The sequence below is a fragment of the Nelumbo nucifera genome, chromosome 1, assembly GCF_055504915.1.
Source record: "Nelumbo nucifera cultivar China Antique chromosome 1, China Antique-T2T, whole genome shotgun sequence".
NCBI classification, from domain to species: Eukaryota; Viridiplantae; Streptophyta; class Magnoliopsida; order Proteales; family Nelumbonaceae; genus Nelumbo; species Nelumbo nucifera.
In genome coordinates, this window is record NC_142649.1 from 20365544 (window position 1) to 20392224 (window position 26681).

Here is a 26681-nt window from a genome sequence, read left to right on the forward strand (position 1 = left end):
ATGTGACTTGTAATATGGCCATTGGATACTCCAACATGTTAAAGATCATATGAGAGCCTATGGCCACTCTATCATCGATCACTCCCATGGGAATGAAATCCCATCTAGCTTACTTCAAATCCCATTCTGATTGCAGTATGAACCAAACAGATTATAGGAATAGACCATTCTGATTCTGATTCTAAGGAATTTCCATTCCGATTCTGAATTAAACTGTGAACCAAACGGACCCACTATGAAGGGGCGATACCCGACCCGTCTACAGACCAACTGGCGAGTCAAAGAGCAAACGCTGATTGGCTCGTATTGGATTTGGGATATCTAACCCTTGCCAATTGCCATCCTCTGACGGAGCTTACAATGACAAAAAGACACTTGATGCCCTTCTATAAACGATAATCATAACAAAACAACGGGGGTATTTTTGAATTTCAGTACTCCTTCAGTCCTTCCCCATTTCATCTGTCAGTACCCGGCGGAGAATCTCCTTTGTGGCACCCTGAACTGTGGATGCACGCTACGTGTCAAAACTTTTCTTTCTTTTCGCCACTCCCGCGGTTCGTTTCCATTCGATTGCCATCCGAAAAAACCTCCTAAAGTCTCACAGAAGCGCGGCCTCTGCCATTCACTCTCTCTCTCAGTCGCAGAGAAAGAGAAATGGGGAGCGAGGAGGGGCGTGTAGGAGCTCAATTGGATGATCAGTCGAGACTGTACGAGGCCTACAACGAGCTCCATGGACTCGCCCAGGAATTCGAGACGCCTTTCGACGCTCCGGCGGTGTTGGTGGTGGGCCACCAGACCGACGGGAAGAGCGCATTGGTCGAAGCCCTCATGGGTTTCCAGTTCAACCATGTCGGAGGCGGGACCAAGACCAGGCGACCCATTACTCTCCACATGAAATATGATCCCGACTGCGAACTCCCCCGCTGTCGTCTCGTCGGTGAAACTGGTCCCATGGTCGCCGAAGAGAAATCTCTTCAAGAAATTCAAGTAAGGATAGATGAATTACAAACCAAGTTTATCTTGTTAGTTCGGTAAATGTGGCTTGATTAAATGCATTTTAGCTTGGCGAGATTGAATTGTATTATCCTTGTCATTGATTGTGATTCTGCTTTTGAATTTTATGTTGTTTGAATGCATACCCAAGTTGGCCTTTTTTTCTAACTGAGATGTAGAGTTGTAGATATTTGGTAATGTAGCTTGTTACGGTGTAATTAGAACTCTCTGCAAAATAGAAACAACGTAATCCTATTTACCATGCTTTCAGCTAGATTTAATAGCCCAGGAAAGAGATCTTATGGTATTGCTTTTTATTCACTCTTTTCTTCTGTTCATTATTTTGGTATCAAGAGTATACGGCTTTTGTTAAAAAGGGTTAAATATTACTAATAATTATTAACATTATCTTCTTTCCAAAAGTGATGTATTGATATTACCTATTTAGGCCTTTTAGTTTCGTTTAGATAATGTATGGTAATTGGCTGAAGATCATAAGTTTTACATTTGGAGTGATCCTTATTAGGTCATGGATGCCATAAGGGGGTCGACTTCTGATATGGGATTTTGCTCCTTAACAACTGCAACCGAAGTTGGTGATTTGCAAATTGAAATTCTAAAACACAAACTGGCTGTGTAGCTTGAATGGACTGTTGATTTGCTGCATGCTAGAGAGGATTTTTGTTTTCCTTTCTTTTCTCTTATTTCTTTCATTCCCATCAAAATATGATCCAAAGGCTGAAACAGTAAGAATCTTGTAATTTCAAATTTGTTAATGTTAATGGTGAATATGTGAACTGCATATAATGACATCAGAGAAACTGAAACAGTGTTGTGGAATTTTAGTTCTATTGTTTTGATTTTCCATTCTTCTATTGTCTGAGGTTGATAATTTAAAACAATGTAGTTCTAAAATTTCAATTGTGTAGGCTTATATTGAAGCTGAAAACCTGAGGTTGGAGAAGGAGCCTTGCCAGTTTTCTGCTAAGGAAATAATTATTAGAATAGAGTATAAATACTGTCCTAACCTTACCATAATTGACACACCAGGCCTAATTGCCCCTGCTCCAGGACGGAAAAACCGGGCTTTACAGGTGAAGTGTTGCCTCCAAATTTATATGCTCTAAATCCTTCATTCTTTCCCAAGTATAAGTGTATAACAACATTTATAATGATAGTGATGGAAACTGTGTCTGAACGTGTGCTTTGCATCCTTGTTGGCTTTGCAGGTACATGCCCGTGCTGCAGAGTCTCTTATCCGAGCTAAAATGCAGCATAAAGAATTAATCATATTATGCCTTGAGGATTGCAGTGATTGGAGTAATGCTACAACCCGGAGGGTGGTGATGCAAGTAAATGCCTAATTTGCATTGCTTCTCATTTTATTTGCTCTTTTCTCAGCATTAATTTTGTCAAAAGGGTAGCCCTGTGTTTCAGGGAGTGAAGTAAATTGATGCTAAGTATTTGTTATTGGAAAATCTTGAGTTTCTTTTCACTAATACCATGCAGATTGATCCTGAGCTCTCAAGGACTGTAATTGTATCAACAAAGCTTGATACAAAAATACCACAGTTTGCATGCTCCTCAGATGTGGAAGTTTTTCTTAGGCCACCTGCTTCTACTCTTGATGGCTGCATATTAGGTGATTCTCCTTTTTTTACATCTGTGCCTTCTGGAAGAGTTGGATCTGGACATGAATCTGTTTACGGATCAAATGATGAGTTTAAACAGGTTAAGCTTCTTTTATTCTTATTTCTTTCTGATTTGTTTATTTATTTTTATTTATTTTGGATTATATTTCTGTTGGCTGGTTTTACTAGAATGCACAGGAAGTTAAAGCAGGAGGGGAAGCAGAACCCCCAAAAAAAGTACTAATTATGATTACTTGCTTGTAATGCTTCCTGACTAAATTCATTACCATATGCTGACAGAAAGAGTTAAGTGGGGATAGAAGCCTATATACTGCCCTTAAAAGTTTTTGGAATGACATTGGGTTAGTGTAAGGATGATGATCAGGCAGGATCACTCTTCCTGAATGACCTGCGACTGCGAGAACCCCTCTGCCAATTATAACTCATTTGCTAGAAGAGTTTAAAGAATATAGGAAATTGTGTGTGTCTGTGGTGGAGTATTCCCATTGATTTATTTTTTTCTATAACTCACAGGCTATTTCCTTGAGAGAGATGGAGGATATTGCTTATCTGGAAGAGAAGTTAGGACGGTCCCTGACAAAGGAAGAAAGAAGCAGAATAGGTGTAAGCAAGCTTAGATTATTTTTGGAAGAGATGCTTCTGAAAAGGTATAGGGATTTTCATATTCCATTTTATTAGTCCATTTCAATAATATATTCTCTAAACAAACTTCAATGTGAAACAATGTTGTAAGGTATATGGATAGTGTCCCTCTTATCATTCCACTGCTTGAAAAGGAATATCGAAGCACAACAAGAAAGCTAAATGAAATAAATCAGGAGCTCAGGTTAGTTGGTTGGAATTGGCATTCTGTTATATACTAGAGTGAATCTCAAGCTGGAGATAAATCTCATAATCCCTCTATCTATCTCCTTTTTCTGAGATTCTGGTTTTGCTTTGCATACCTAGAATATTTATGAGAAAAAGATATGTTGTTATTTGATCATATTCCATCTGTTCTTTTTTATGCAGCAATTTGGATGAAACAAAATTGAAGGAGAAAGGAAGAGCATTCCATGATATGTTTCTGACCAAGGTTTCTGTTGTTTAGAGAAATTTCATTTAGAGGAAAAAACAAGTTGCTCATTTTCAAGTCAATCTGATACTTCATTTTCCTTTTAAGTTGGCGCTTTATTGTTACTATATATATATATATATATTACTAAGGAGAATAGAAAATTTCAAATGGAAATAAGTCTTTTGAATTAGTTTGGACATTATTCTTCTGTTGATTTTATGCTAAGCATGTTGTTGTTCATCTCCTCAGTTGTCATTGCTATTGAAAGGAACAGTGGTTGCGCCTCCTGATAAATTTGGTAAAGATCATCCTCATGTTATTAGTACTGACAGTTGTAAACAAATGGTAGATGTTGATTAATTCTAGTACAATAAATGAAGTGCAATTGGTTTCCTTTATTCCTCATCTGTTTTTTTTTTTTCAAATTATATGGTAAAATATTAAGTAGTTTGAGTAATTTTTTGAGATTCTGGATGCAGGGGAAACTCTGCAAGATGAGAGAGTTAATGGAGGAGCATTTGTTGGTACTGATGGTCTCCAGTTCCCACAGAAACTAATACCTGTAAGTTATGAAGGGGATGGAATACAGTTGCTTGTCTCTTCCACATGTCTGGTGCTGTCAACAACATTATAGAAATTTCCTTCTGTAACCAAAGAACAGGACTACTATTTACAGTGGAAGGGATCAATCCTTAAGTAATTTGATTCCTTAAGCTACTAATATATGTGACAGCAGGCCCCAAATAATTAATGAAAATGGAAAATATTTCTTGTAATATAAGGCATATTGATTTAAGATACTAAAGTTGCTGCATTAGGTAATGTGATCTCAAATTACTAGCAATAATAAACTAAGCAGAGAAGTACAAGATCATTTCCATGATATTTGTGAAATTCTAGAGATAGTTTTCCTATATCAGATTTTGGGCTTTGTACATATGTTCCTATTTGCTTCTTCAGTTCCTTCAGAACTTCTTTTTGAGATATGCCATGGAATTGAAAGAAGTAAAATGGCTATATAATGGATAAAAACATCCATTCTTTTTCCTTTTTTCTCCTAACCATTCCTTGTCAAAATTTGATCTCCATGTATTTGCGAGCTTATCTTGCATATGGTGGCCATGATACTCTTGTGTTTAGAATGCTGGGATGCGTCTCTATGGCGGTGCACAATATCACCGTGCAATGGCAGAATTCCGATTTGTTGTTGGGGGAATCAAGTGCCCCCCAATTACTCGGGAAGAGATTGTAAATGCATGTGGAGTAGAAGATATTCACGATGGAACAAACTATTCTAGGTATTCATGGTTTTCTAGCTTCATCTCCTTCCATACATGATAGCATTAATTATTTCTTAGTTACAATAGCTTCTTTGTTTTCTTTTCGAATTTATTCAACAGGACTGCTTGTGTTATTGCTGTTGCCAAAGCTCGTGATACATTTGAACCTTTTCTTCATCAGGTTAGAGGTTCATCCTTACCTCTTGATTCACTTGTGTTTTGAGCCATCCCTTTATTGTTGTTGTTGTGGGTTCATGGGGCTACATAACAGGGGTAGCCATAACCCCCCAACCTTGGTGGCAGTGGGATTTGAACCCGAGTGTCCACTACAACCGGCCGGAGATCCCACAAACTGAGCCACCATCAGTTGGTTATTTATCCCTCTATTAGGTATTGACTGCTATGTGATGTGATCAATACCCCTACAGAACCAGTAATTTCTTTGCAAGACCCTCATTCAGATCTAAGTTCTTGTATAATGGACCTGTTTTTCAGTTCCACCTCTTGATACACTCATTGTATTTTGAGTTCATCTCTTTCATTCACTGCCATATAACTATGGTGGGCAGCAGTGGCTTATTTTCAAGTCCTCATTGGGAGCTAAGGTTCTGAAACCACTGAACAAAGACAATATGTAGAGAATGAATCTCTATCTAGTGTTTAACTCAGAATAAATAGCCTTACAGTTAAGTTCCACTCCCAATCTCCACCTTCATCTATTGAGTCACCCCAATTATTTGCTGACTGCAAAAATAGGGGCAAATGAACTATTCAACAAAGAGTTGAAGAGTACATCTCCTGTATTTCCTTGATAACCTAGGAAAGTTTCCAAAACAAGATACACTATAGAGGATAGGAGGATATGTGATACAGTCAATTGGATCCTCGGGGGATTTTCTCCTCCAAGTCATGCTACCTATCCCCCTACACCCGGAGTATGGTTTGGGGTTCAAGTTAACAAAATAAAATAAAATAAAAGGTCATGCTACCTATCATGCCTAGGTGGCTAAGATGTTATTTTTTCCTTGAAAATGGATAGGGGTCCTGAGTGCTTCCTCTATAGGAAGGGATATTCAAAACTATGTGCTTTAAAAGTTAATCTCGAGGAATCTGTCAAGTTTGGATTCACCATAACTACTACATCTCAGTGTGGTCAGACTTTGTAAAGCTTAGGAAGTGGTAATCAAAACAAATATGTCCTCACTGATAGATGCTTGCCCTTGGTCATGAGAGACTTTAGCAGACAAGGCCAACTTCTGAACTTCACACCATTTGCAATCTGCTGGGCCTTCAGAAAGAAGCAAACAACTAGATTTTCCATTCACTACTGATTTACTCGTAGTGACTAATCTTGTTGTGTAAACCCAGTTAAAGATTTTAAAACAATCTTTTTGCATTCTAATTATTAGCCTTTGGTACTATTATTCGCTTGACAAGAATTGCCTAGCCTTCTAGCCTTGTATATTTGAGTGTGCATCTTTACTTAGTAAAACCTTTATGTCAGTAAGATGATGCTTTGCAATTGAACTATAAGAGTCAATCTAAGTTCTCTCTTTTTTCAATCAGCAACTGAAAGAAGATTCCATTGATGAAAAGAGAGTATTACAATCATAGAAGCCCTTAATAGGTTAGCCTCTGCTATCCTACCCATCCAGCATAATAAACTATATAGTTTGTGTTGAGCAAGAGCAAGTGAAGAGAGGAGAGGAGAAGAGAGAAGAGAGGTGAGTCGAGTGATTGAAAGCCCTCCAGAACTTAGGGGGCGAATGAATGAATTTATTATTTATACTAGTCCAGTCGAACGATATAAACAGAAGAGAAATTACAACAGTACCCTTATGGTACTAAACCTGAATACACAAACAACTGTCAACACTCCCCCTCAAGTTGGAGCATAGATATCAATCATGCCCAACTTGTCACAAAGATCATGATGTCTGGAAAGGTTTAAACCCTTTGTAAAGATGTCTACAAGCTGGTTCTCAGAAGTGACATAGGGGGTACACACTTTGCCTGTGATAACTTTCTCTCTGATAAAATGCTTGTCAACTTCGATGCGCTTTGTTCTATTATGTAGCACCGGATTGGCAGCAATGCTTATAGCTGTTTTGTTATCACAAAAAAGAGTTATAGGTTTGGCCACTAGGAAACCCAACCCCCCCAACAAATTCTTTATCCACATGCCTTCAGCAATCCCGTGGGCCATAGCACGATATTCAACTTTAGCACTGGATCTAGCCACCACATTTTGCTTTTTACTCCTCCATGTAACAAGGTTCCCTCCTATAAAGGTGCAGTAGCCACTGGTAGACTTTCTGTCACTTTGGGATCCAGCCCAATCTGCATCTGTATAAACTTCAACTTTCAAATGTCCGTGCTTTTGAAATAACAAACCAGTACCTGGATACTTCTTTAGATATCGGAGGATTCTCTCTGCTGCTTCAAGATGAGAAGACCTAGGAGCATGCATGAACTGACTGAGGATACCAACAGCATATGCAATGTCTGGGCGTGTTATAGAAAGGTATAACAATCTCCCTACAAGCCTCTGAAACTGTTTTACATCCTTGAGAGATTCACCACAGCTGTCACCTAATTTATGGTTGGGGTCAATGGGATAGTCAACTGGCTTCAACCCCATCTTCCCAGTGTCCTGAAGTAAATCTAGGACATATTTCCTTTGTGAAATGAAGATACCCTTCTTTGATCGGGCGACTTCAATTCCAAGTAAGTATCTGGCAGGTCCTAGATCCTTCACTTCAAACTGAGTGGCAAGAAAAAGTTTCAATTTCTGAATTTCATCCTCCCAGTCACCAGTAACAATTATGTCATCCACATATACAATTAGAGCAGCAATTTTACCTTCTCCTTTTTTCACAAACAGTGTGTGATCTGATTGACATTGCCTATATCCTTTATGCTGAACTGCCACATGGAATTTGTTGAACCAAGCTCGTGGTGATTGTTTCAGCCCGTATAAGGACTTCTTCAACTTGCACACTTTCTGTTCATTGTCTTGAGCTAGAAAACCAGGAGGTTGAATCATGTACACTTCCTCTTCAAGGTCACCATTCAAGAATGCATTCTTGATGTCAAGCTGGTGTAAAACCCAATCCAAATTAGCCGCAAGAGAGAAAATGACTCTAATGGAATTCATCTTGGCAACGGGGGCAAAAGTTTCTGCATAATCAACTCCATACACTTGAGTAAATCCCTTTGCCACTAAGCGAACTTTATACCTTTCCATTGTTCCATCAGCCTTATGCTTGACTGTGAACACCCATTTACATCCAACTGGAACCTTTCCCTTAGGAAGATCAACAAGTTCCCATGTGCCATTTTTGTGAAGGGCATTAATTTCTTCCCTCATGGCATTTGTCCATTCAGGAACTGAAAGAGCTTCTGCCACATTCTTAGGGATAGGAACACTGTCAATAGAGGTAAAGAAAGCACGGAATGAGGGTGAAATGTTCTCATAGGAGACAGTTGGAAATGGGATGTTTAGTGGTGCACAATCTAACACCCTTCCTGTGAGCAATAGGACGATTAAGATCATTAGTAGTAGAGGAATCATTTTCAATAGATTCAAGAACATCATTGGGAGCCAAAATACCTGAGTGAGTGTGATCCTCCCCCGAGGAGTCTGGTGGCACTGGAGGTACAGCTTCCGGATTCTCTACAGCTCGTGAATTTGGTTGGCTTTTGCGACGCCAAGAAAAAACACGAAGGTCAGGGAGAGAGGGAAGTTGAACCAGTTTCTCCTCATGCCTACACTCCCCCTGAGGAGAAACAGGATAGAAAGGCTTGTCTTCAAAGAAAGAAACATCCATGGAGATATAGAATTTACGAGAAACATGATCAAAACAATGGTATCCCTTTCGAGTGAAGGTGTAACTAAGAAATATGCAAGGGATAGTACGAGAATCCAATTTCCCACGGGTGGGAGACAGATTTTGGACAAAACACCGGCAACCAAAGACACGAGGAAGAATAGAAAGAAGAGGAGCCTTAGGAAAGAGAAGTTGATGTGGGGCTTTGTACTCTAACCGACAAGAGGGCATATGGTTTATGAGGTAAGTGGAACAAAGAACAGCTTCAAGCCAAAACCGTTTGGGAACATTCATATGAAGTAGTAAACCCCGAGCCACTTCAAGGAGATGTCGGTTCTTCCGTTCAGCCACACCATTTTGTTGTGGTGTGCGGGCACAAGAGTTACGGTGAAGGGAACCATGCGAAGCAAAAAATTCCATGAGGTCACTATGAAAAAATTCTTTTGCATTGTCTGATTGAGAATTTTGGATTTCAGTTTGAAATTGATTGAAGACCATCCGCTGGAAATCTTGAATGATTTTTGGTACTTCTTCCCTGGTTCGCATCGGGTATACCCAAGTATATCTGGAATAATCATCAATGAGGGTAATGAAATACTTTTAGCCACTCTCAGATGGTAAAGTAACAGGGCCCCACACATCAGAATGAACAATGTGAAACAGAGATTCAGATTTACTATTTCTTTGAAGAAAATGAGTTCTACAATGCTTACTCAACTGACACGTTTGACAAGAAAAATCAGAAACAGACATTGACTTAAATAGTTCTGGGAATACAACTTTCAAAGACTCAAAAGACAAATGACGAAGACGACAATGCCATAAATAGACTTTTTTCTTACAGGACTGACTCATAGACTCTGTAACATGAAGACCAGCCTTATTCTCCAGTATGTAAAGTCCATCAGCCATACGACCCCTACCAATCGTCCTCCCGAGGCCAAATCCTGAATCACACATTGAGAAGGGAAAAAAGTCACTGAGCAATTCAAGGAATTAGTAACACTACTAATAGAGAACAAATTAATGGGAAAATTTGGAACATGAAGGACATCAGAAAGGGTAAAGACCAAGAGGAAGAGAGAGAGTTCCTTGATTAGCTATGGAAGAGTATGATCCATCGGCTAGTCTCACCTTGTCTCTTCCAGAAAGAGGGTGATAGGTTTGAAAGTAAGAAGACGTACCAGTCATATGTTTTGATGCTCCAGAATCAATGATCCATGGAGAGTCAGGGGTGTGAGAAGCAACATGGAAAGCAGTGGAAGGGTTACCTGACGTGGATGCAAATGAGGTTGAGGGAGGAGCATCCATCTAACGAATTGCTCTACCATAGAACTCTAAATGGTCACGGAAGGAATTCATAATGTCCTCCCTCGGGTCAGGTCTAGTGAAATGTGTCTGAGTCACAGTAGAAATGGGGGGCTGATTCTCCCGAGTAGCCATGTTGGCCATGTGATGTTTCTTTGTATTTTGCTGTCCGTACTTCTTATTCACCTCTGAACCTTGCTTCTTAGTCAGATCATGGGCCCATTTTGGTTTCCCATGAAGCTCCCAACAGGTATCTTTGGTGTGTCGGGGTTTCTGGCAATGAGTGCACCACAATTTTTCCTTATCTTCTTTTTTTTTTTGGAGATCTCCTTTCCGGGAAGAAGATCCCACACCAGTAGAGACACCCCCTTTTGCAACCAACACAACAGCATCCCCACCAGGGTTGTTCATCAAATTTCTCCTGCTTTCTTCAGACTGTACAAGAGCATAGACTTTCTGAACAGATGGGAGATCCTTAGAGCTGAGAATCTGAACCCTGATAGATTCATACATAGGATTCAAATAGATGTTAAGTCAGAGTAATAAACTGATAAACACCTCTCCGTCTACAAGTAGAAGATGCTGCCTGCAGTTGATAAATTTTGGCATAGTGTCGCAATTTTGAATATGTAGACTTTGCTTGTTCCCAGATTTCATTTGCAGTTTCAGCCCACATGAAATTCTTCCTGATTTGAGGTTGCATGGAAACCAAGAGCCAGGACATAACAATACTATTCTCCTGATTCCATCTATCATATTCAGCACTCCCAGAGGATGGCTCTTTTATCCTCCCATTAATATAGCCTATCTTCCCCCTTGCAATGATGTATAATTTGATCCCTCTTGACCACTCCAGGTAATTTAAACCATCAAGAGGGACAACAACCATAGGAAAGGATAGGTCACCCCCACCCATTCCATTCAGCATTGAAGAAACTCCAGATGTGGCTGAATCTTCACTGCCCATGATATCAGAATAAAATATTGAAACAGCAACCAAAAGAGTACAGCCGTACAAGGCTATTTCAGAGATAGGTCCTTCTGACCACCGGTTTCACTGAGAGCAAAAAACAGAACACTGCTGTTGCAGTACAAGAACAGGTCCTTCTGACCTACAGTTTCACTGGGAACAAAACAACAAACTGAACACTGCTGTTGCAGTACTGAAACAGGTCCTTCTGACCTACAGTTTCACTGAGAACAAACAACAAACTGAACACTGCTGTTCCAGTACTGAAACAGGTCCTTCTGACCTACGGTTTCACTGAAACAAGTCTGCACACTGCTGTTGCAGTACAAGAACAAGTCTGAATGACCTAATTAATAGGCCTGATAGCTAACCAGTCAAGGAGATCAACAGGGTAGCCGAACAGTCGATCAATAAGATTAATATTGAGCAGACAATCAACCGGCTGAACAGACAATCAACAGTCCACAATACCAACAAAAGAAAAAATTTGAATACAGTTACTGTGTTAAAGAATACAGTCACTTAACAGTAGGGCAGCCGAACAGTTCATCAAACAATAGGCAGTCGAACAGACAACAGTAGGGTAGCCGAACAGTTCATCAAACAATAGGCAGCCGAACAGTTCATCAAACAATAGGCAGCCGAACAGACAAGGATGATAGTACCTCTTTTAGTTTCAGATGATAGCTTCTCTGAAGACAGAACACCCTCTACAAACCTCAAACAATAGTCTCTCTACAGTCGAGTAGACAAGAGGAGCAACTTCTGGGCTGGAAGACGAAAAGACTTTGTAACTTCTGGGTCGAACTGATTTCACCAGATTAGGAGTTCGATTGGAGACAGCACTGGATGCAATAGTAGTTAGCTTGACATCACCCTTCAGGCCTGGACGACTTGCTCTGATACCATGTTGAGCAAGAGCAAGTGAAGAGAGGAGAGGAGAAGAGAGAAGAGAGGTGAGTCGAGTGACTGAAAGCCCTCCAGAACTTAGGGGGCGAATGAGTGAATTTATTATTTATACTAGTCCAGTCGAACAATATAAACAGAAGATAAATTACAACAGTACCCTTATGGTAACCTGAATACACAAACAACTGTCAACAGTTTGGTTTACAATGGATTTACCAGCCCTCATTACAAATCTAAATTCTTTTCAATCTAGATTCTATTTTGATCTCTAGTATATTCTCCCACTGTACTCTTTCCCTGATTTTATATGAGAGGGAGAGGGAGAAAGAGATTACTTCTTTGGTGATGGCATATATTTATGCTGTTACTGATGTTTATCTTTTCTTACTACAGCTGGGTTTTAGACTCTTACACATTTTAAAGAGGTTGCTTCCTATTTCTGTCTATCTTCTTCAGGTATGGGTTTTGTCTCCTGGTGATTGGTGGTTTATGTGTTATTTCTTTTTGCACCAACATCCCTTGAATTTTAGGTGACTTGCTCTCTGATTCCTAGAATAACTTTTGCACCTTATTGTGACTACTTTTTCAACAGAAAGATGGTGAATATCTAAGTGGCCATGAGGTGTTTCTGAGGCGTGTTGAGACTGCCTTCAATAATTTTGCAGAGTCTACTGAACGAGCATGCCGGGAAAAGTTAATAACATGCCTAAATTTCTTTTATCTTACAATTTTAGTTGATTTTCCTAATTATGATCATAATGCTTTAAGTTACCATGTGGCCATGACTCTATCTCCGAAGATATGATTGCAGCATCCCTTCTATGGGAACACTGGTTCAAAGTTCAAACCTATTTGAAGCAGACTTCCATTGTTTGTGTTCTTGTGGTACTATCATAAACAAAGAGCATATTTGTGAAACAATGCCATATATTCAGATCAATGATTGTTCATGGAAATAAAGACCATCAGGCTCTGAGTTACTATTACATATATAACAATATAGAAAAGACAAAAGTACCTCTAAGGCATGGTTTTCAAGGTGCCAAGGCGAGGCTAGGCTATAGGAGGGTGCCACTGCCTTGTTGCCTAGTCACCTAGGCAATGGATTTTTGTAAGTAAAAAACATATACCCTAAGGTAGTTCCCTAGGTTCCATAATCATATTTCCTTGATAATTATCCATAACTTTCATAAGAAAAGTATAAACTTCATGTTAAATTATAGAAAATCAACATATTCATGAGAAGAAAAAGAAGAAAGAAAAGAAATTTCAAAAAAAAAAAAATACAGGGGCAGAACCCCTATTTTTGTTGTAGGAAATTGTGTTGATTAGACAAAATTTTAAGTTCTTCCTTGTTGGTTCAGGTTTTGAAGTCTTTGAGAGTTCAATACAGCATTTAGCAATATCTGTGTTGATTAAACCCTAACAAATAAGAAAATAATAAAAAGAAATTAGTATATGAACACACAAAATGAATATTTTTGTTTAACAATGTCTATTTTATAATTATAATCTCAAAAAATTAAGAACATAAAAGTGTTTTATAACAGTATAGCTGCTTAGCAATTAGGCGAGGTGAGACTCCAAGGGCGCCTTGTTGCCTAGGTGTTGCCTTGACAACTATGCTAAGGAGTAACATGATACCCCCCTCCCCTAGATTTTAAATCTTGTCCATCTTGCTTAAATTATTAACCGAAACTTGACAACACCTTTATAAATCCACCAGCTAGTTGGTTTTTAGACTAAACAAAACCAAACAAAGTATCCATCCTTCAATTTATTAGATAAAATGATAATCAACTTCAACATGTCATGTTGCACAGGGTTAAGTGCAATATTTACTGATGCCTAGTTATTATAGTAGGGTTTCATCATACCATCAAATGAAATGCATACTTCTTCCAAAAGAGTCTTTAGCTACAGCAGTTCAAAAACCTAACGTGTCATTGCTCTATTAATAAGTTTCAATGCTCAACTTGGCTCCCCATGAAACTAGGTTACTACCAACAGCTGTACAGTAACCAAAATTAAACCATCAATTGTCAAACAAACTTGCCCAATCTACATTTATAAAAGTTCCTACTTGAGGATGATCATTATTGGAATAGATAGTACCATGCTGTAGTATACCTTTCAAATAGCACAATATCTATCTAGCAGCCATTAGATGAGGAACACAAGGTTGATGCATATGTTGACGGACCACACCTGTGGCATAAGCAATTTCAGGCTGAGTCGAGCATAGGTATAGACCTTTGACACAAATACACTTTATTTCCTAGATCACTTAAAATTCCATCCTATTCCATAACCATATGAAATGAATTTGTTTTATGTAGTTATGCTTGTAGAAGCATTGTTTACTTCTTTCATTCATCATAAGCATTTTATTGGTGGTTTTGGTCCTTAAATTCTATTTCTAGAACATAACACATGTAATTGTTTGCATTTTGGAAGTAATTTTAAATTGATAGCTTTCTTTTACCAAGGATAATGAGAGTCTGTGGTTCCACTGTCATTTTATTAATGCATGTCCATTCTTTTTTCCTCTGCCTTTTCTTTCATCACTTGATGAAGGAGAAAGGGAAAAAACCATTTTGACTTATTCTGCCCTATTTATACCATAAAACTTTCTGCAGATGCATGGAGGATCTAGTGAGCACAACGCGTTATGTCACCTGGTCTCTCCACAATAAGGTAAACACAGTTGATTTCTTAGTTTGTGGATTGCAAACAAGGTCATGGTTGTGCATTCTGTTGGGTTTTTACTTGTTTCTTGTATATGATTAAATCTGCAGAATCGGGCTGGCTTACGCCAATTCTTAGACTCATTTGCTGGCTCAGAGCAGTCATCTTTGTGTGGGAATTCTCCTACTGCTGCTGCATCTCAAGAATCATCCTTGGGCCCAGTTGCAAATGACCACAAGCATGACATAAAGGGGAGAGCAGATGTGAAACTTAGCCATTTGGCTTCAGGAGTTGAATCAAATCCTTGTGTTCAGTCAACAGAAACAAGGCTGGCTGATCTTTTAGATAGCACACTATGGAATCGAAGGCTTGCTCCCTCATCTGAAAGGATTGTTTATGCATTGGTACAACAGATATTCCATGGCATTAGAGAATATTTCTTGGCCTCTGCAGAATTAAAGGTCTGAATCTATTATGCTATTGTTCTCATTAGGTTCACATGTAATTCTTATACTTTTGAAGTTGCTCTACAAAGACCCCATTGGATCCTGTAAATCATACCCTCTTTTTTTGATAGGCACTTTAAACCCTACCCTTATTGGATATTCCAAGGGAGATAACCAATTAAATGGTTGAGATTTTGACCACAAGAACACTACTTTTCTGTTATATGACGGTTGGCTTGGACAATCACACTTCTCTATATCTACAACTTCCCACTGTTTCTGTGCTTTTTATTCCAAATCTTTTTGTTTTCTGCTTCTAGTATATTAGTTGTACTGTGTCTTGGTTCTTATCTATATCCTTTCATTTTATTCTGTTGCAGTTCAACTGTTTTCTTCTAATGCCAGTGGTTGACAAGTTACCAGCACTTTTCCGGGAAGACCTGGAATCTGCATTTGAGGATGACTTGGATAATGTCTTTGACATCACCCACTTGCGCCGCTCATTGGGACAACGGAAGCATGACTTCGAAGTAGAGCTGAAACGGGTACATTATATTTTGTCCTTTCACCACTTGGATTTTCTTTCGAGTCAGTTCTTGCTGACTGGTCTAATATACTCGAAATTGCAGATACAAAGGCTTAAGGAGAAATTCAGACGGATACACGAGCAGCTTAACTCTCGGATTAGGTAAAATAGAAAACTAGTATTGGCACTGTTTGTGATGCTACTGATAAAAGCCAGTCAGTACCGACCCTTTTCATTTTCATATGCACCAAACAGTTGAAACAAAATCTGTTTAAACAGAAATTAGAGCAGACTAATGCGAAGATTGTGTTCAACCCTCTCCCTTACATGGACACTACTACACTTGTATGCTGCTATTCCTCAATGCTCACAATCAGGGAAAAAAATCACGAACGAATTGGCTCAGGTCGACCTTATTTGGCTAGCCAATGTTTTGTAGAAATAACGAAATGCAGAGCCAATCAAATCTCCTCCCCCCTGCCCGGTGTTATATAGAGTGAGAGTATATCCTTTCAAATTTACAATACATTAGATTATAGGCAAAATCCATGATGCATCCACTGCACCATGCAGCAAAAGACATGATTGGTCGGTCACATGATGGTAAAAGTACACTGTACACCTTGTTAAACATGAAAGTGCACTTTTTGAAAAATAAATCAAATGGAAAGTAAATAGGCTTTAAAATAATTAGTTGAGACTTAGATTTAGTGTACAATCAAATATTAGTGAATGTACTATAGTTGAACTCTGAATTACAATATTAATTACTGACCATGAGTCAACGAGAGAATGAGCTTCTAGGGTTTCAATTTTCTGAATGATTTTTGTGGGGTTGAATGATTAAATTGCTGGTTAAACCAATAAACCAGAGACCAGTGAGTTTTGTTTAACCAAAGATCTGTTGCAAGTTGAAGAAGATAGAAAGGGGTGAACAAGGCTCAAAATATCGATACGCCCATGTGTATCGGTACTTAAATTAACGTGCTTTTATATTTTTTTTGTTTTCAAATTTTGGTTTTTGGACACATTTTTAACCATATTTTTTATTAAAAAGGGAGTGGTTCCTAAAAACACCTTTAAATGGGCATATTGTGAAGCCACCGATATGATATGTTACGCCCGATACGGGGGCTTATCGTATCGATACAGGAAAGGCTACAATTAAGCTCATATTGCCTGAGTTGTGTGAGCATCCGTACGGATGAATGTGTACTCGCGTGTTTACATGTAAAAAAAACTTGAACACTGTGATTCAAATTCACGCCACATAGCGCAAAAGCTTTAAAAATGCGCCCTTGATCCATTAGGCCACCTTTCACTTTTTGATAATAAATGAAACAAAATAATATTTTATCAATTCTAAAGTCCACATTTGTATTCAATAATTCCGATTAAATAAAAAATAATATTCAAAACTAATATTTAGTAAACTTATAGAATAAATAATTCTCAAATCCTCATTTATATCAAAAAGTTGTTTTTAATCTCAAAAAATTTATATGAATAAAAATACTAATAATAGAATAATTATTTTATTACTTAATATTTATAAATTTGAACATGATATGTATCTTAAAATTTTATAAATTATTAATTAATGTTTTAATTTGAATTAAATAAAAATATTATTTACAAAATACTCGAGAGTATAATGTAAATTAAATTTGTCAAATCCACTAATCTACTTTTTATATCAAAAAAATGATTTTTGTTTCATAAAATTTATAAAAATAAAATACTAATAATGAAATAATTATTTTAGTAATTAAAAATTAAGGATTTTCATATGATGTGTATCTTAGAAATTTTAATATATTTGATATATTTTAAATAAAGATTATATTTTTTTAAATTATTAATTGATATCTTAATTACATTTTACAATAACATTTTTATTGTTTATAAAAATAAAAATGTTGTTTACCAAACATTTAATAATTAATTTTAGTTGACTTTTTTGTTAATGATAAAAAATAAAAATAGTGGAATAAAAAATAATTAATATAATAATCCACATATAATATTTGCATATGTTTTGTGCCTTGAACTTCAATAGAAAATAACAAAATAGTAGTTTTATACATGTATTAATTTATATATATATATATATATATATATATATATATATATATATGTATGTATGTATGTATGTATGTATGTATGTATGTATGTATGTATGTATGTATGTATGTATGTTCTATAACTCGTTTGATACATTATCAATAAAATTGTGTGATTTCTATGCATCCTTCTATATTAATTGTAATATATTTCTTTACAAATACTATTAGAATATACATTCCCTATATATTTATATATTAATTATGTCTATTTTGACATTAAATATAATGTTATTAATATATTTATGAAATTGATATGTATTTTCCAGTGTATCCATATTTTTTTCGTCTATATTTATGTCTTTCTAAAACGTATTCGTATTTGTATCTGGACAGTTCGATATGATACCTAATACTGATACTTAGATGATAAAATCATTGATGGTTCATTTTCCTACGTTCTAGTGCTATTATTTATTTTTAAACAAAACTTTTTAATGTTTGTAGCACGGTAGCACCGTATTTCAAAAGGACATTAGACCCAAAATCCTAGTATTTTGTGTTGCTTGCGTTGCGCAACTGTTTCGCTGCTATATAGGCATTTTTACTCTACCAACCCAAAATCTTGTTTAATCCGGTTGATCAGCCACAAACGTTTTGTATTAATTCTTTTTCTTGGGTTGGTAGACATCGGTTACTACTTTTTATGTTGTTGATTGATTGTTCATCAGTTTTTTAGGTATTATGCCAATTTTAATCAGTTCAAATTTCAAAACAACCAAAACTGATTTCTACCTATCCATTTATAATTAGACATGTTTATGGGCCAGGTAGCCCATTGGGTCAGCTCAGTCCAACCTGTTCTAAGTTGGGCTTGGACATGATTTTAGGCCTATAGGCTCAGGTTTGAGTCCAAAACACCAGGCCCAACCTCTTTCTGGGTCAGATTCGGGCTTTATCAAAAAAGCTTGGTCTGTGCCTGAGCCCAACTTATAATATTTTATAGCGTAAATTACTAAAACCTCCTCTAAAGTTTTTGGTTGTTTCTGAAACCTCCCCTAAAGTTTGATAATTGCAATCACTGAATTTCATGACATAGATGCATGTCGATCCCTTTTGTTACAATATTCTGAAAAGAGACATGAAAATGTCCAAAATACCCATACAGTTACTTGATGCAATGGTAAAGTACTCATGTTTGAGAATAGTCATATTTTTGCAAAAAAAAAAAAGCCAAATGTTAGGTCCATATTCAGTCCCCAAGGTAGCTGGGACAAACATTGGGTATGGCATTTCTGTATTAACAGTTTGGCTAGACGACTGAGAAACAAAGACCCTTTTATGGTTGGTTTGGCAATTGAAAGAACCTAATAGACAGAAAACCAAGAAGGAATCTTTCAAACCTTTATTTCTAGAAAACTATGTTTACAAAGAATAAGTGACGAATCAGTGGTATTCATCAAAATTCACAGGGGTGCTTAATTTGATTGGTCAAAGCTCTTGTGGTACCATGTATTTTTGGTATTATAGATTTTCTGACCTCAGATTCAATCCTCACAAAACTGTTCTCACACTGTCCTTACAGCCTTTTACAGTCATGCATTGGGAACATCTCCATGCTTGCATCTTTTTATTCACGGGAAGATATTCTTAATACACGGCTGCAAGAGTTGTGAGGACAGTTTTGTGAGGATGAAATCCGATTTCATATTTTCCCCACAAAAAAAAAATGAATAAAATACCAATTAAGGAAAAAAGAAATGAAAATGGGAACTGATATATATCACCTTAAAGATAAAATCGTCCAAGGAAAACGGAAAATGAAATATAAATGTATGAAAGCCTCCTTCAACCCCTCATAGATAGGGTTGCAACTTGGGCTGAGTTAGCTCGAAACACAAAAAATCAGCTTGAGTTGGACTGTTGAAGTCCACGTAAGGGTTGAAAACTATTAACCCGACTTAACTTCGTGTTAGGGTTGAGGCCTTGGGCAAGTTGACCCAACCTAACCCCAATGTCTTCATGGCTGTACATATCACTTAATTGGAACTCATGCAATCCATGGGCTTTTTTAGCCAAAAAAATGAAGTAGGAGCCCTACAATCCTGCAATTTCTTAAAATCTTTCATAGGCACAAAGCATGGCCCGATCCATGATCACCTCTAACTAAGAATGTCATAGGGTTCCTTTTACATCAATTTTTCTTAACAAAACTCGTGCATCACACAGATTAGTTTAATCTCAGGCTATAGCTCTTATCATAGGTGCTAAGCCAAGCTAACCTAGCTGACAATCATCCCTAATTTAATCAAATATTACTATTATTTATTAATTAATAGTTAACTTTTAACTTAATAATATTATAACCTTTATATTTAATTATTTAGTTAATATATGCATATTAATTTATTTATATTTATATGATTTATTTTACCACTAATATATTTATATTAGTGGTAGCTATTTGTTAAATAGATATGTTGTAGGAGAAAAGTGAAAAGAAGAGGTAAAGTAGGAATGAATAGGGGAGAGATTGTAGGAATGTGGAGGGAGAGATTTAAGTGGCAACTTTTAAGGAAAAGGATAATTTAAGGTGGTATCAAGGTGATTATAGCTTTAATAGAAACCCAAAAAAATACATTTGTTTATATATGCATCAACAATTTTATGTTGAAAACAAAATTTTTCTATGTATGTATGACTGATGTGCAAATAAACATTATTCATATGTATGAATGATTTGTATGCATGTATGTATGACGTTCGAAAGCCAAACTTAATTATCCCAAATCTGAAATCTGATAAATAAGAACATTTTAGAAAAAAAAAAGAAATAAATAACCCACCAGAATCCAACCTCCGCGCCTCTCTATCTTTCTCTCTCTCGCTCTAATGTTTCTATGTTGGTTTGACGTGTGCCTTGTTTTACGTGGCTACATGCTGAATCTGTGGCTACCAACCCATTCCAGGCTTCCTGCAACAACAGAAGCCAAAACCATTTCATCACCCAGACGAAAGAAGGACACAAAATTACATCCCATCTCGAATGAGTCCTGCTTTCATCTTACCAATAAGATAATAACCTCTGTTACATAAAATTCAAATGGAGGAAGAGGAGGAGAAAGATCAATACTTGTTCTTTGTTTTCTACCTCTGATTTAATTCTTACAGTGAATACCAATGTCAGTACCGGACCCAAGAATAGGCAACATCTGCATATGGCTCATCTCTTGCTTTTTCCTTGCCACCATAACCGCAGGAGGAGTTTTCCTGCTATTGTATATTTTCTTCCCTGAAACAGAATCCACAGCCTGGTTTCCAGTTGCTGGGATGGTTCTGGTGAGTGTTCCATGGTTATTCTGGTTCCTCACATTGGTATATAGATGCATTTCCAGGGATTCTATTAGAGGTGTAGCTGCTGTTGGCCCTGCTGCTGCCCGTTGTAGTACTGGTGGTGGTGGTGGTGGTTGGCGTGGTGGCGGTGCAAATGTCGCCGGAGTACAAACTATAGATATGGGTGGTGTAGCATCATCTGCAGGTCCTGAATCTCCGACCCATGCGGCCGAATCCCCTGACAACAGAGTGCGGCGCGTTCGGTTTGGGGCCGCTGTCGTGGTGGGTGAACTAGACGATAACATGAGCCAGGAAAAGGATGATGATGATGATGATGAAGAAAATCATCAAGCCTCGGTATCAATAGGTTCAAGCGTCGAGTATGATAACCTATCTTCTTCGGATTCACGTGAATGTGAATTGCCATTGACATTATCAATGCATTGTTGAATTGATCAGAGAGATGGGCAATTGATGATCAACAGTTTTAATTTTGATGCATTACTGCACCAGGTTGGATTCAAGTTCTTAAAAAAAAAAAACGATTTGGGATGAATTATTCCTTCCTTTTTCTTTCTCCAGTTTGTTTGTGCTTCCTTCATCCCACACCCATTTACAAGCTCTATACTTGCATTCATCTGGGTTGTGATTCGATCTTCATATCTGAAACCATCAGATATCCTTATCCTCTGATCTGCTGATGATTTTCTGTAAATTATGGGTTCTCTGTTTTTTATTTTTTGTTTCATGGTAGCAGCAGTTTCTCTTCTCTACTTTTCGGTAGAATTAGAACTGATTACATCAGACTACAACATATGGAGATCCATTAATTGTAGCCTCATCCCCTCCTTTATTGGTAGGAAATTCAATGCTTGCTTGGTTCTGTTTTTTTTTTTTTTTTTTTTGTATAAAGAAAAATATTAATTAGAGGTTCTGCTTATTGATGTTATAACTGATACCTATGATCATCCAATGTAATATTTCTTAGAAAATGTTCTAGCCTGCAGCATAAATGCCGGGTTAAAAGAAAGATCCAGTTTTTTGGTAGTAGTGAAGCACTGCTAGGCTTTTGCCATGGTATTTTCTTGATTTCATGATGTTCTGGATTGTGCACAAGTCTAATATTATTAACAAAGTATTCCAAATTTCCAACTAAATGGGTTTGGTTTTTTTATGTTTCTAATATATTATAAAAATATATAAATATTGCAAATACATATAATATAAAATTTATTATAAATAGACAATTTTAAAATATATATATATATATATAATAATACATATAAATTTATAATTTATATACTGTTATTATAAATACCGAACCAAAACCAAATCGATCAATTCGGTTGGTTGATCGGATTTTTTGTTTTGATTTAGTTTTTGTTGAACACCCCAATTGATTGCTGAAAGGAATGCATATAAGAACTAAGAAGGATTAAGAAAGATCGGTATCACTTCTAGTATCTGTTTCTTTGTTGGAACAAATGGCCCAGAACCATCAAATGCAAGCTAGTCATCTCATAATCACTGAAATACGATCAATACATATTAAAACACAACTAAGACGTGATCATCAAGGAATAACCGATTGCAATCAAGGTATTAGAAAGGTGCACTTAAAGATGAAGTGAGATTAAGACTGAATTGAGGTTGTTGATTTAGATCATTGCTCAACGCTCAATTATAAGTGGGGTGTCAATTGGACTGGATTTAGTCCAATCTAATCCAGTCGAATGTGAATCCATTATAAATGGATCAGGTCCAATTTAATCCAATAAATATTTTGAACTATTTTGGACTGGTTCAATTCAATATCTGGACCATCCAATTTGTTCATATTGGTTTTGATTTAGATTGGTTTCAATCTAAATCCGGTCCATTGATGCCTATATTCTTATCTTATATCAATGGATCAGATATTGGCTTAGTCAAACCCAGTCCAATATAAATTTATTATGGACGGATCAGGTCCAATCCAATCTAATAAATATTTTTAACCGGATTGGTCCAATCCAATATATCTTGATTATTTTTTAAAATGATGAAAATGACCCCAATTATAACATCCTTTCTCTTCAAGTGGGAACTACTATTCACCCACTCTGTGACCTGAAGTTCTGAAGAAACTAGTTCCTCCCACAGGTGATGTCAAGTGGAAGACGACGCTGAAAAAATTGAAATCGACGAGTCACACACCAGAGCATCATACAAAGATCTTCTCCGTATATTTTGAAAGAAATATTTGAAACAAATCGCATCTGCTCCTGATACCCCTTGTTTTTAACTCAACTATTGCCGGAAAAGATGACCTTGTATTGCTGGTGCCGAGGAGACAACCAGGGTTTTTTTTTTTTTTTTGCCATTTTTCTATCATTTTCTATGCTTTTCTACTTTCTGGTTGATTTTAGTGCAAGATTATTTAGGATTTTGATTTTTTAGCGTTTTTTATTCCAACGCCATTAGCGGTGACTTGAACAATTAAGCTGTATCTTAAGTATTTAACATGACTTAAGGTAGCGATGCTCTGTTTCTCTTGCCCCCTCCTAAACTCCTTTTAACCTCCAATTATCATCTGATCATGTTTTGGCCCATATTGCTTCATATCCTTCTACTATGGCTGCTTATGGTGACAAAGGCGGCAGCAACAGTGGCTGCTCCGATGTTGTCTTTGACAAAGCACGACTACCGGGAGAAGTTTGGGAACCTCAACATCCCTTATCTGTTTGGCGTTGGAAATGATCCCAACTGTTTTCGAAATGGAGATTTTCAGTTCATCTGCAACACCACTAGTGACCCTCCAGTATTGATGACCCACCATGGTTGGCTTGTTATGAGCATATCTCTGCAAGGTGAAGTGAAGATAGTCTTTCCCATACTTGCAACCTGTTACGTAGAGAAAAACGAAAACCCTCGAGCAGTTGAATAGCTCAGCTGCATTTTAAATAGAAATTGGAAGCTATTACGAAGCCAGTTGTTGGTTTTTAAGTGAATCTCTTTTTCCTCTATTTACAGAAGCTAATTTCAGAAACTAATCAGACGTTAGGGGTAAAAAACTTAAGCGTACCACTTTTTTTGTCGTTCCTTCAACCTGCACGTGCTCCAATGAATAACAGTCACTTCTATCGTTCCTTCAACGCAGTTTGAAGAGAAAGGGACGGAATGGGTAAGCTTATCACCTTCTTTGTCAATAAACGGTTAGAGTTGATTGAAGCTTATCACCTCACTTGCTCAGAATAGCAGAACGGTCATTCATTCTCTTCCCCTCTTTCGTTCCTTCAACCGAGATTGAAGAGAAAAAAGAATAAGGTAAAATGGTCTGAATATTATCATAAAGTTTAGTTTTGGCATTATGAAATTATTTACACCTGATTTCCCATACTCTCTTAAACTTATCCTTACTTTTTTAAAACTTCCAAAGACCCCCATCAGAAATTTACCACCAGGAGATGAAGGGTTTGTGCAAGTTTACTATCTTACCCCTCCATTTGAGTTTACCGTGAACCAAAATTGTGCAATGATGAAATCTATTATACTATCACTCCATCAGAGGACTTGGAAGGTTCTTCTCTTCATCCGAAAGGGCTCAAGATCTTTAGGTTGAGGACAAAAATAGAAATATTTTGGACTTTTCCCTTTTTTTATTTAAATGATAATTTAACAGAGGGTCAGGGTTAATTTGGTCATAGAAAAATAACAACATAGTTGGCAACTCCGTTTAATGGTTACTAACAGTGACCCGCCAGAAAGTTTTAGCTGGATAACAAAAATTCTCTAAAGAGGAGGCATTGGAAGTTTGGAAAAGTGAGTAAGTTTGAGGGAAATATGTAAAAGTGAGGGGCCATGAGTTTTTAGATAACAACTCTTAAATATAAGAGGTGAATAATAAGTCAAATTACACTTTAGAATTTTTCAGCCTCAACAATAAAAAAATCCAAAAATAAGGTATTTTAGTAAAAAAAACTCAGCACCCACATATAAATATAGATTTAAATATAATATAGATGAATTCCACTATAATACAATAAAGATAATACCTAAAAAACTTATGACGAATCAATGGTGACCATGAGGGTGCTTTGATTTCATTGTTAAATGCATTATTTTTGAACCGTCATCGACCCGAATGGTTGGGTCATTCAGACTGGAAACCATTCAGGTGATCGGTTTTGTTTTATCCCAAATCCGATCTTTGATCAAAACCATTGAATTAGTCAATGAACCAATGATCTGAACGATTTGACCATTGAACTGTTCGACCCAGAGAATGGTTTGATTTATTACTTCTGATAAGTTTTGTCAGAACAACAATGAAAAGAGAAGATCTCTCAGATCTGAGATCTACTAGAGAGAGATGTGTGAGATAGTGAGATCTCTCACATTTAGAGATCTGAGAGAGGAGTCTAGACTCTAGACGACAAATCTGCAAGAGAGAGAGAGAGTGTGTGAGATCTGTGACTGAGAAATTTTAGATCTACTTTCATCGCCAGTTTGCCACCATCGCCACCGTTGTTGCCGCTGTAGTTTGCCATCGCCATCATCATCACTGTTGTCACTATAAGTCACCATCGCCATCACCTCTGCAGCCTGCAAGTCCTCCTCTTCTTCTTCTTCTTCTCTCTCTTCTAAACTCTTTCAGCAGATAGCTTCTTAAATCTCTCTCATTATAGACCTGTTCAAGGGTTGGATTTTGGGTTTGGTCCATCAACATTTTACATTGCTTTGGGTTTGGTCCATTCTTAATTTTGGTAAAAGCTAAGCCCAAGCCTAGCCCATGAACACTCCACCCATCTGTTGACGAGAAGGATAGAATGCTGAACTTCTAAATGCATAATTGCAAGCAAGCAAGCATCATTTAAGATGGCAGGATTTGATCCCAGGCCTCCGCTATAAACAGCCGGAGAACTTTACCAACTGAGCTACCAGCAGTGAAACTAACGAGACAGGATTATCTGAATGCTATAGCTTCTGTGGGACCAATAACAATGCTCCACACCAGTTTTTTAATGCGTGGGATCCACAACTATTCAACATCTCACTGTGGGCCTCATGTAATTTATCACTGGCATGAGCTATTATCATTGGTTCCACAGCTACAACCAATATGAAATTAAAAACTAACTCTAGCCTACGAAATTCCATTTCTTCTTCTTTAGGCCGCAAGTTGGGGTGAGATGAAGTTGAGCATTTACTAAAATTTGAATGGGCACGGACGAGAACCTGGGCCCAATGATGCGTAAATTCTTCAAGTTTGTTATTGGACAAGAGTGGTGCAAATGTGAGCTGGACAAGTAGGAGCGTGGATCAGGTACCAACTGAAATAATTTTCTCGGGCCTTGGGTCTGAGGCCAGGTACCTTCAAGAATTTAACAAAACTTAGCTCAACCAAGAGTAGTGGCCCATCAACCTTTCTTAGAGCCATTTCTAGAAGAAAGCATGGAAAATGGATTCATGCTCTTTATTGCAGATTGGGCATGACACATCAATGGCCATGCCTCTATGAGCTAAATTTTCTTTTACAGCTATGCTGTTAAGACAACATTTTCAAATAAAGCTCCATTCGCTTTTTCGGTAAGTTATTTATTTGGGTAAATGCAATTACTTGGGTAAGTTTTTCCTGGGAAAC

At 37.2% G+C, this 26681-nt stretch overlaps 2 protein-coding genes across 3 annotated transcripts; both read left to right on the top strand.

The window, feature by feature from the left end:
• The first annotated feature begins 488 nt into the window (after window positions 1-488).
• On the top strand, window positions 489-15988 carry ARC5 (P-loop containing nucleoside triphosphate hydrolases superfamily protein). Of its 2 annotated transcripts, XM_010270785.3 has the most exons (17): window positions 499-990; window positions 1926-2090; window positions 2226-2348; window positions 2506-2727; window positions 3162-3295; window positions 3382-3474; window positions 3660-3723; window positions 3955-4003; window positions 4185-4267; window positions 4846-5003; window positions 5106-5166; window positions 12396-12458; window positions 12595-12695; window positions 14642-14699; window positions 14801-15151; window positions 15517-15681; window positions 15766-15988. In XM_010270785.3, exons 1-17 carry the CDS (start codon window positions 658-660, stop codon window positions 15826-15828), a joined length of 2286 nt encoding a protein of 761 aa, XP_010269087.1. In that variant the 5' UTR covers window positions 499-657; the 3' UTR covers window positions 15829-15988. The 2 variants fall into 2 exon arrangements, with proteins under 2 accessions (XP_010269088.1, XP_010269087.1); XM_010270786.3 differs by lacking the exons at window positions 4846-5003; window positions 5106-5166 and having other exon boundaries at window positions 489-990.
• A 4917-nt stretch (window positions 15989-20905) lies between these two features.
• On the top strand, window positions 20906-21508 carry LOC104605878 (uncharacterized). Its single transcript, XM_010270814.1, has one exon. It carries the CDS (start codon window positions 20906-20908, stop codon window positions 21506-21508), a length of 603 nt encoding a protein of 200 aa, XP_010269116.1.
• Window positions 21509-26681: the final 5173 nt, after the last annotated feature.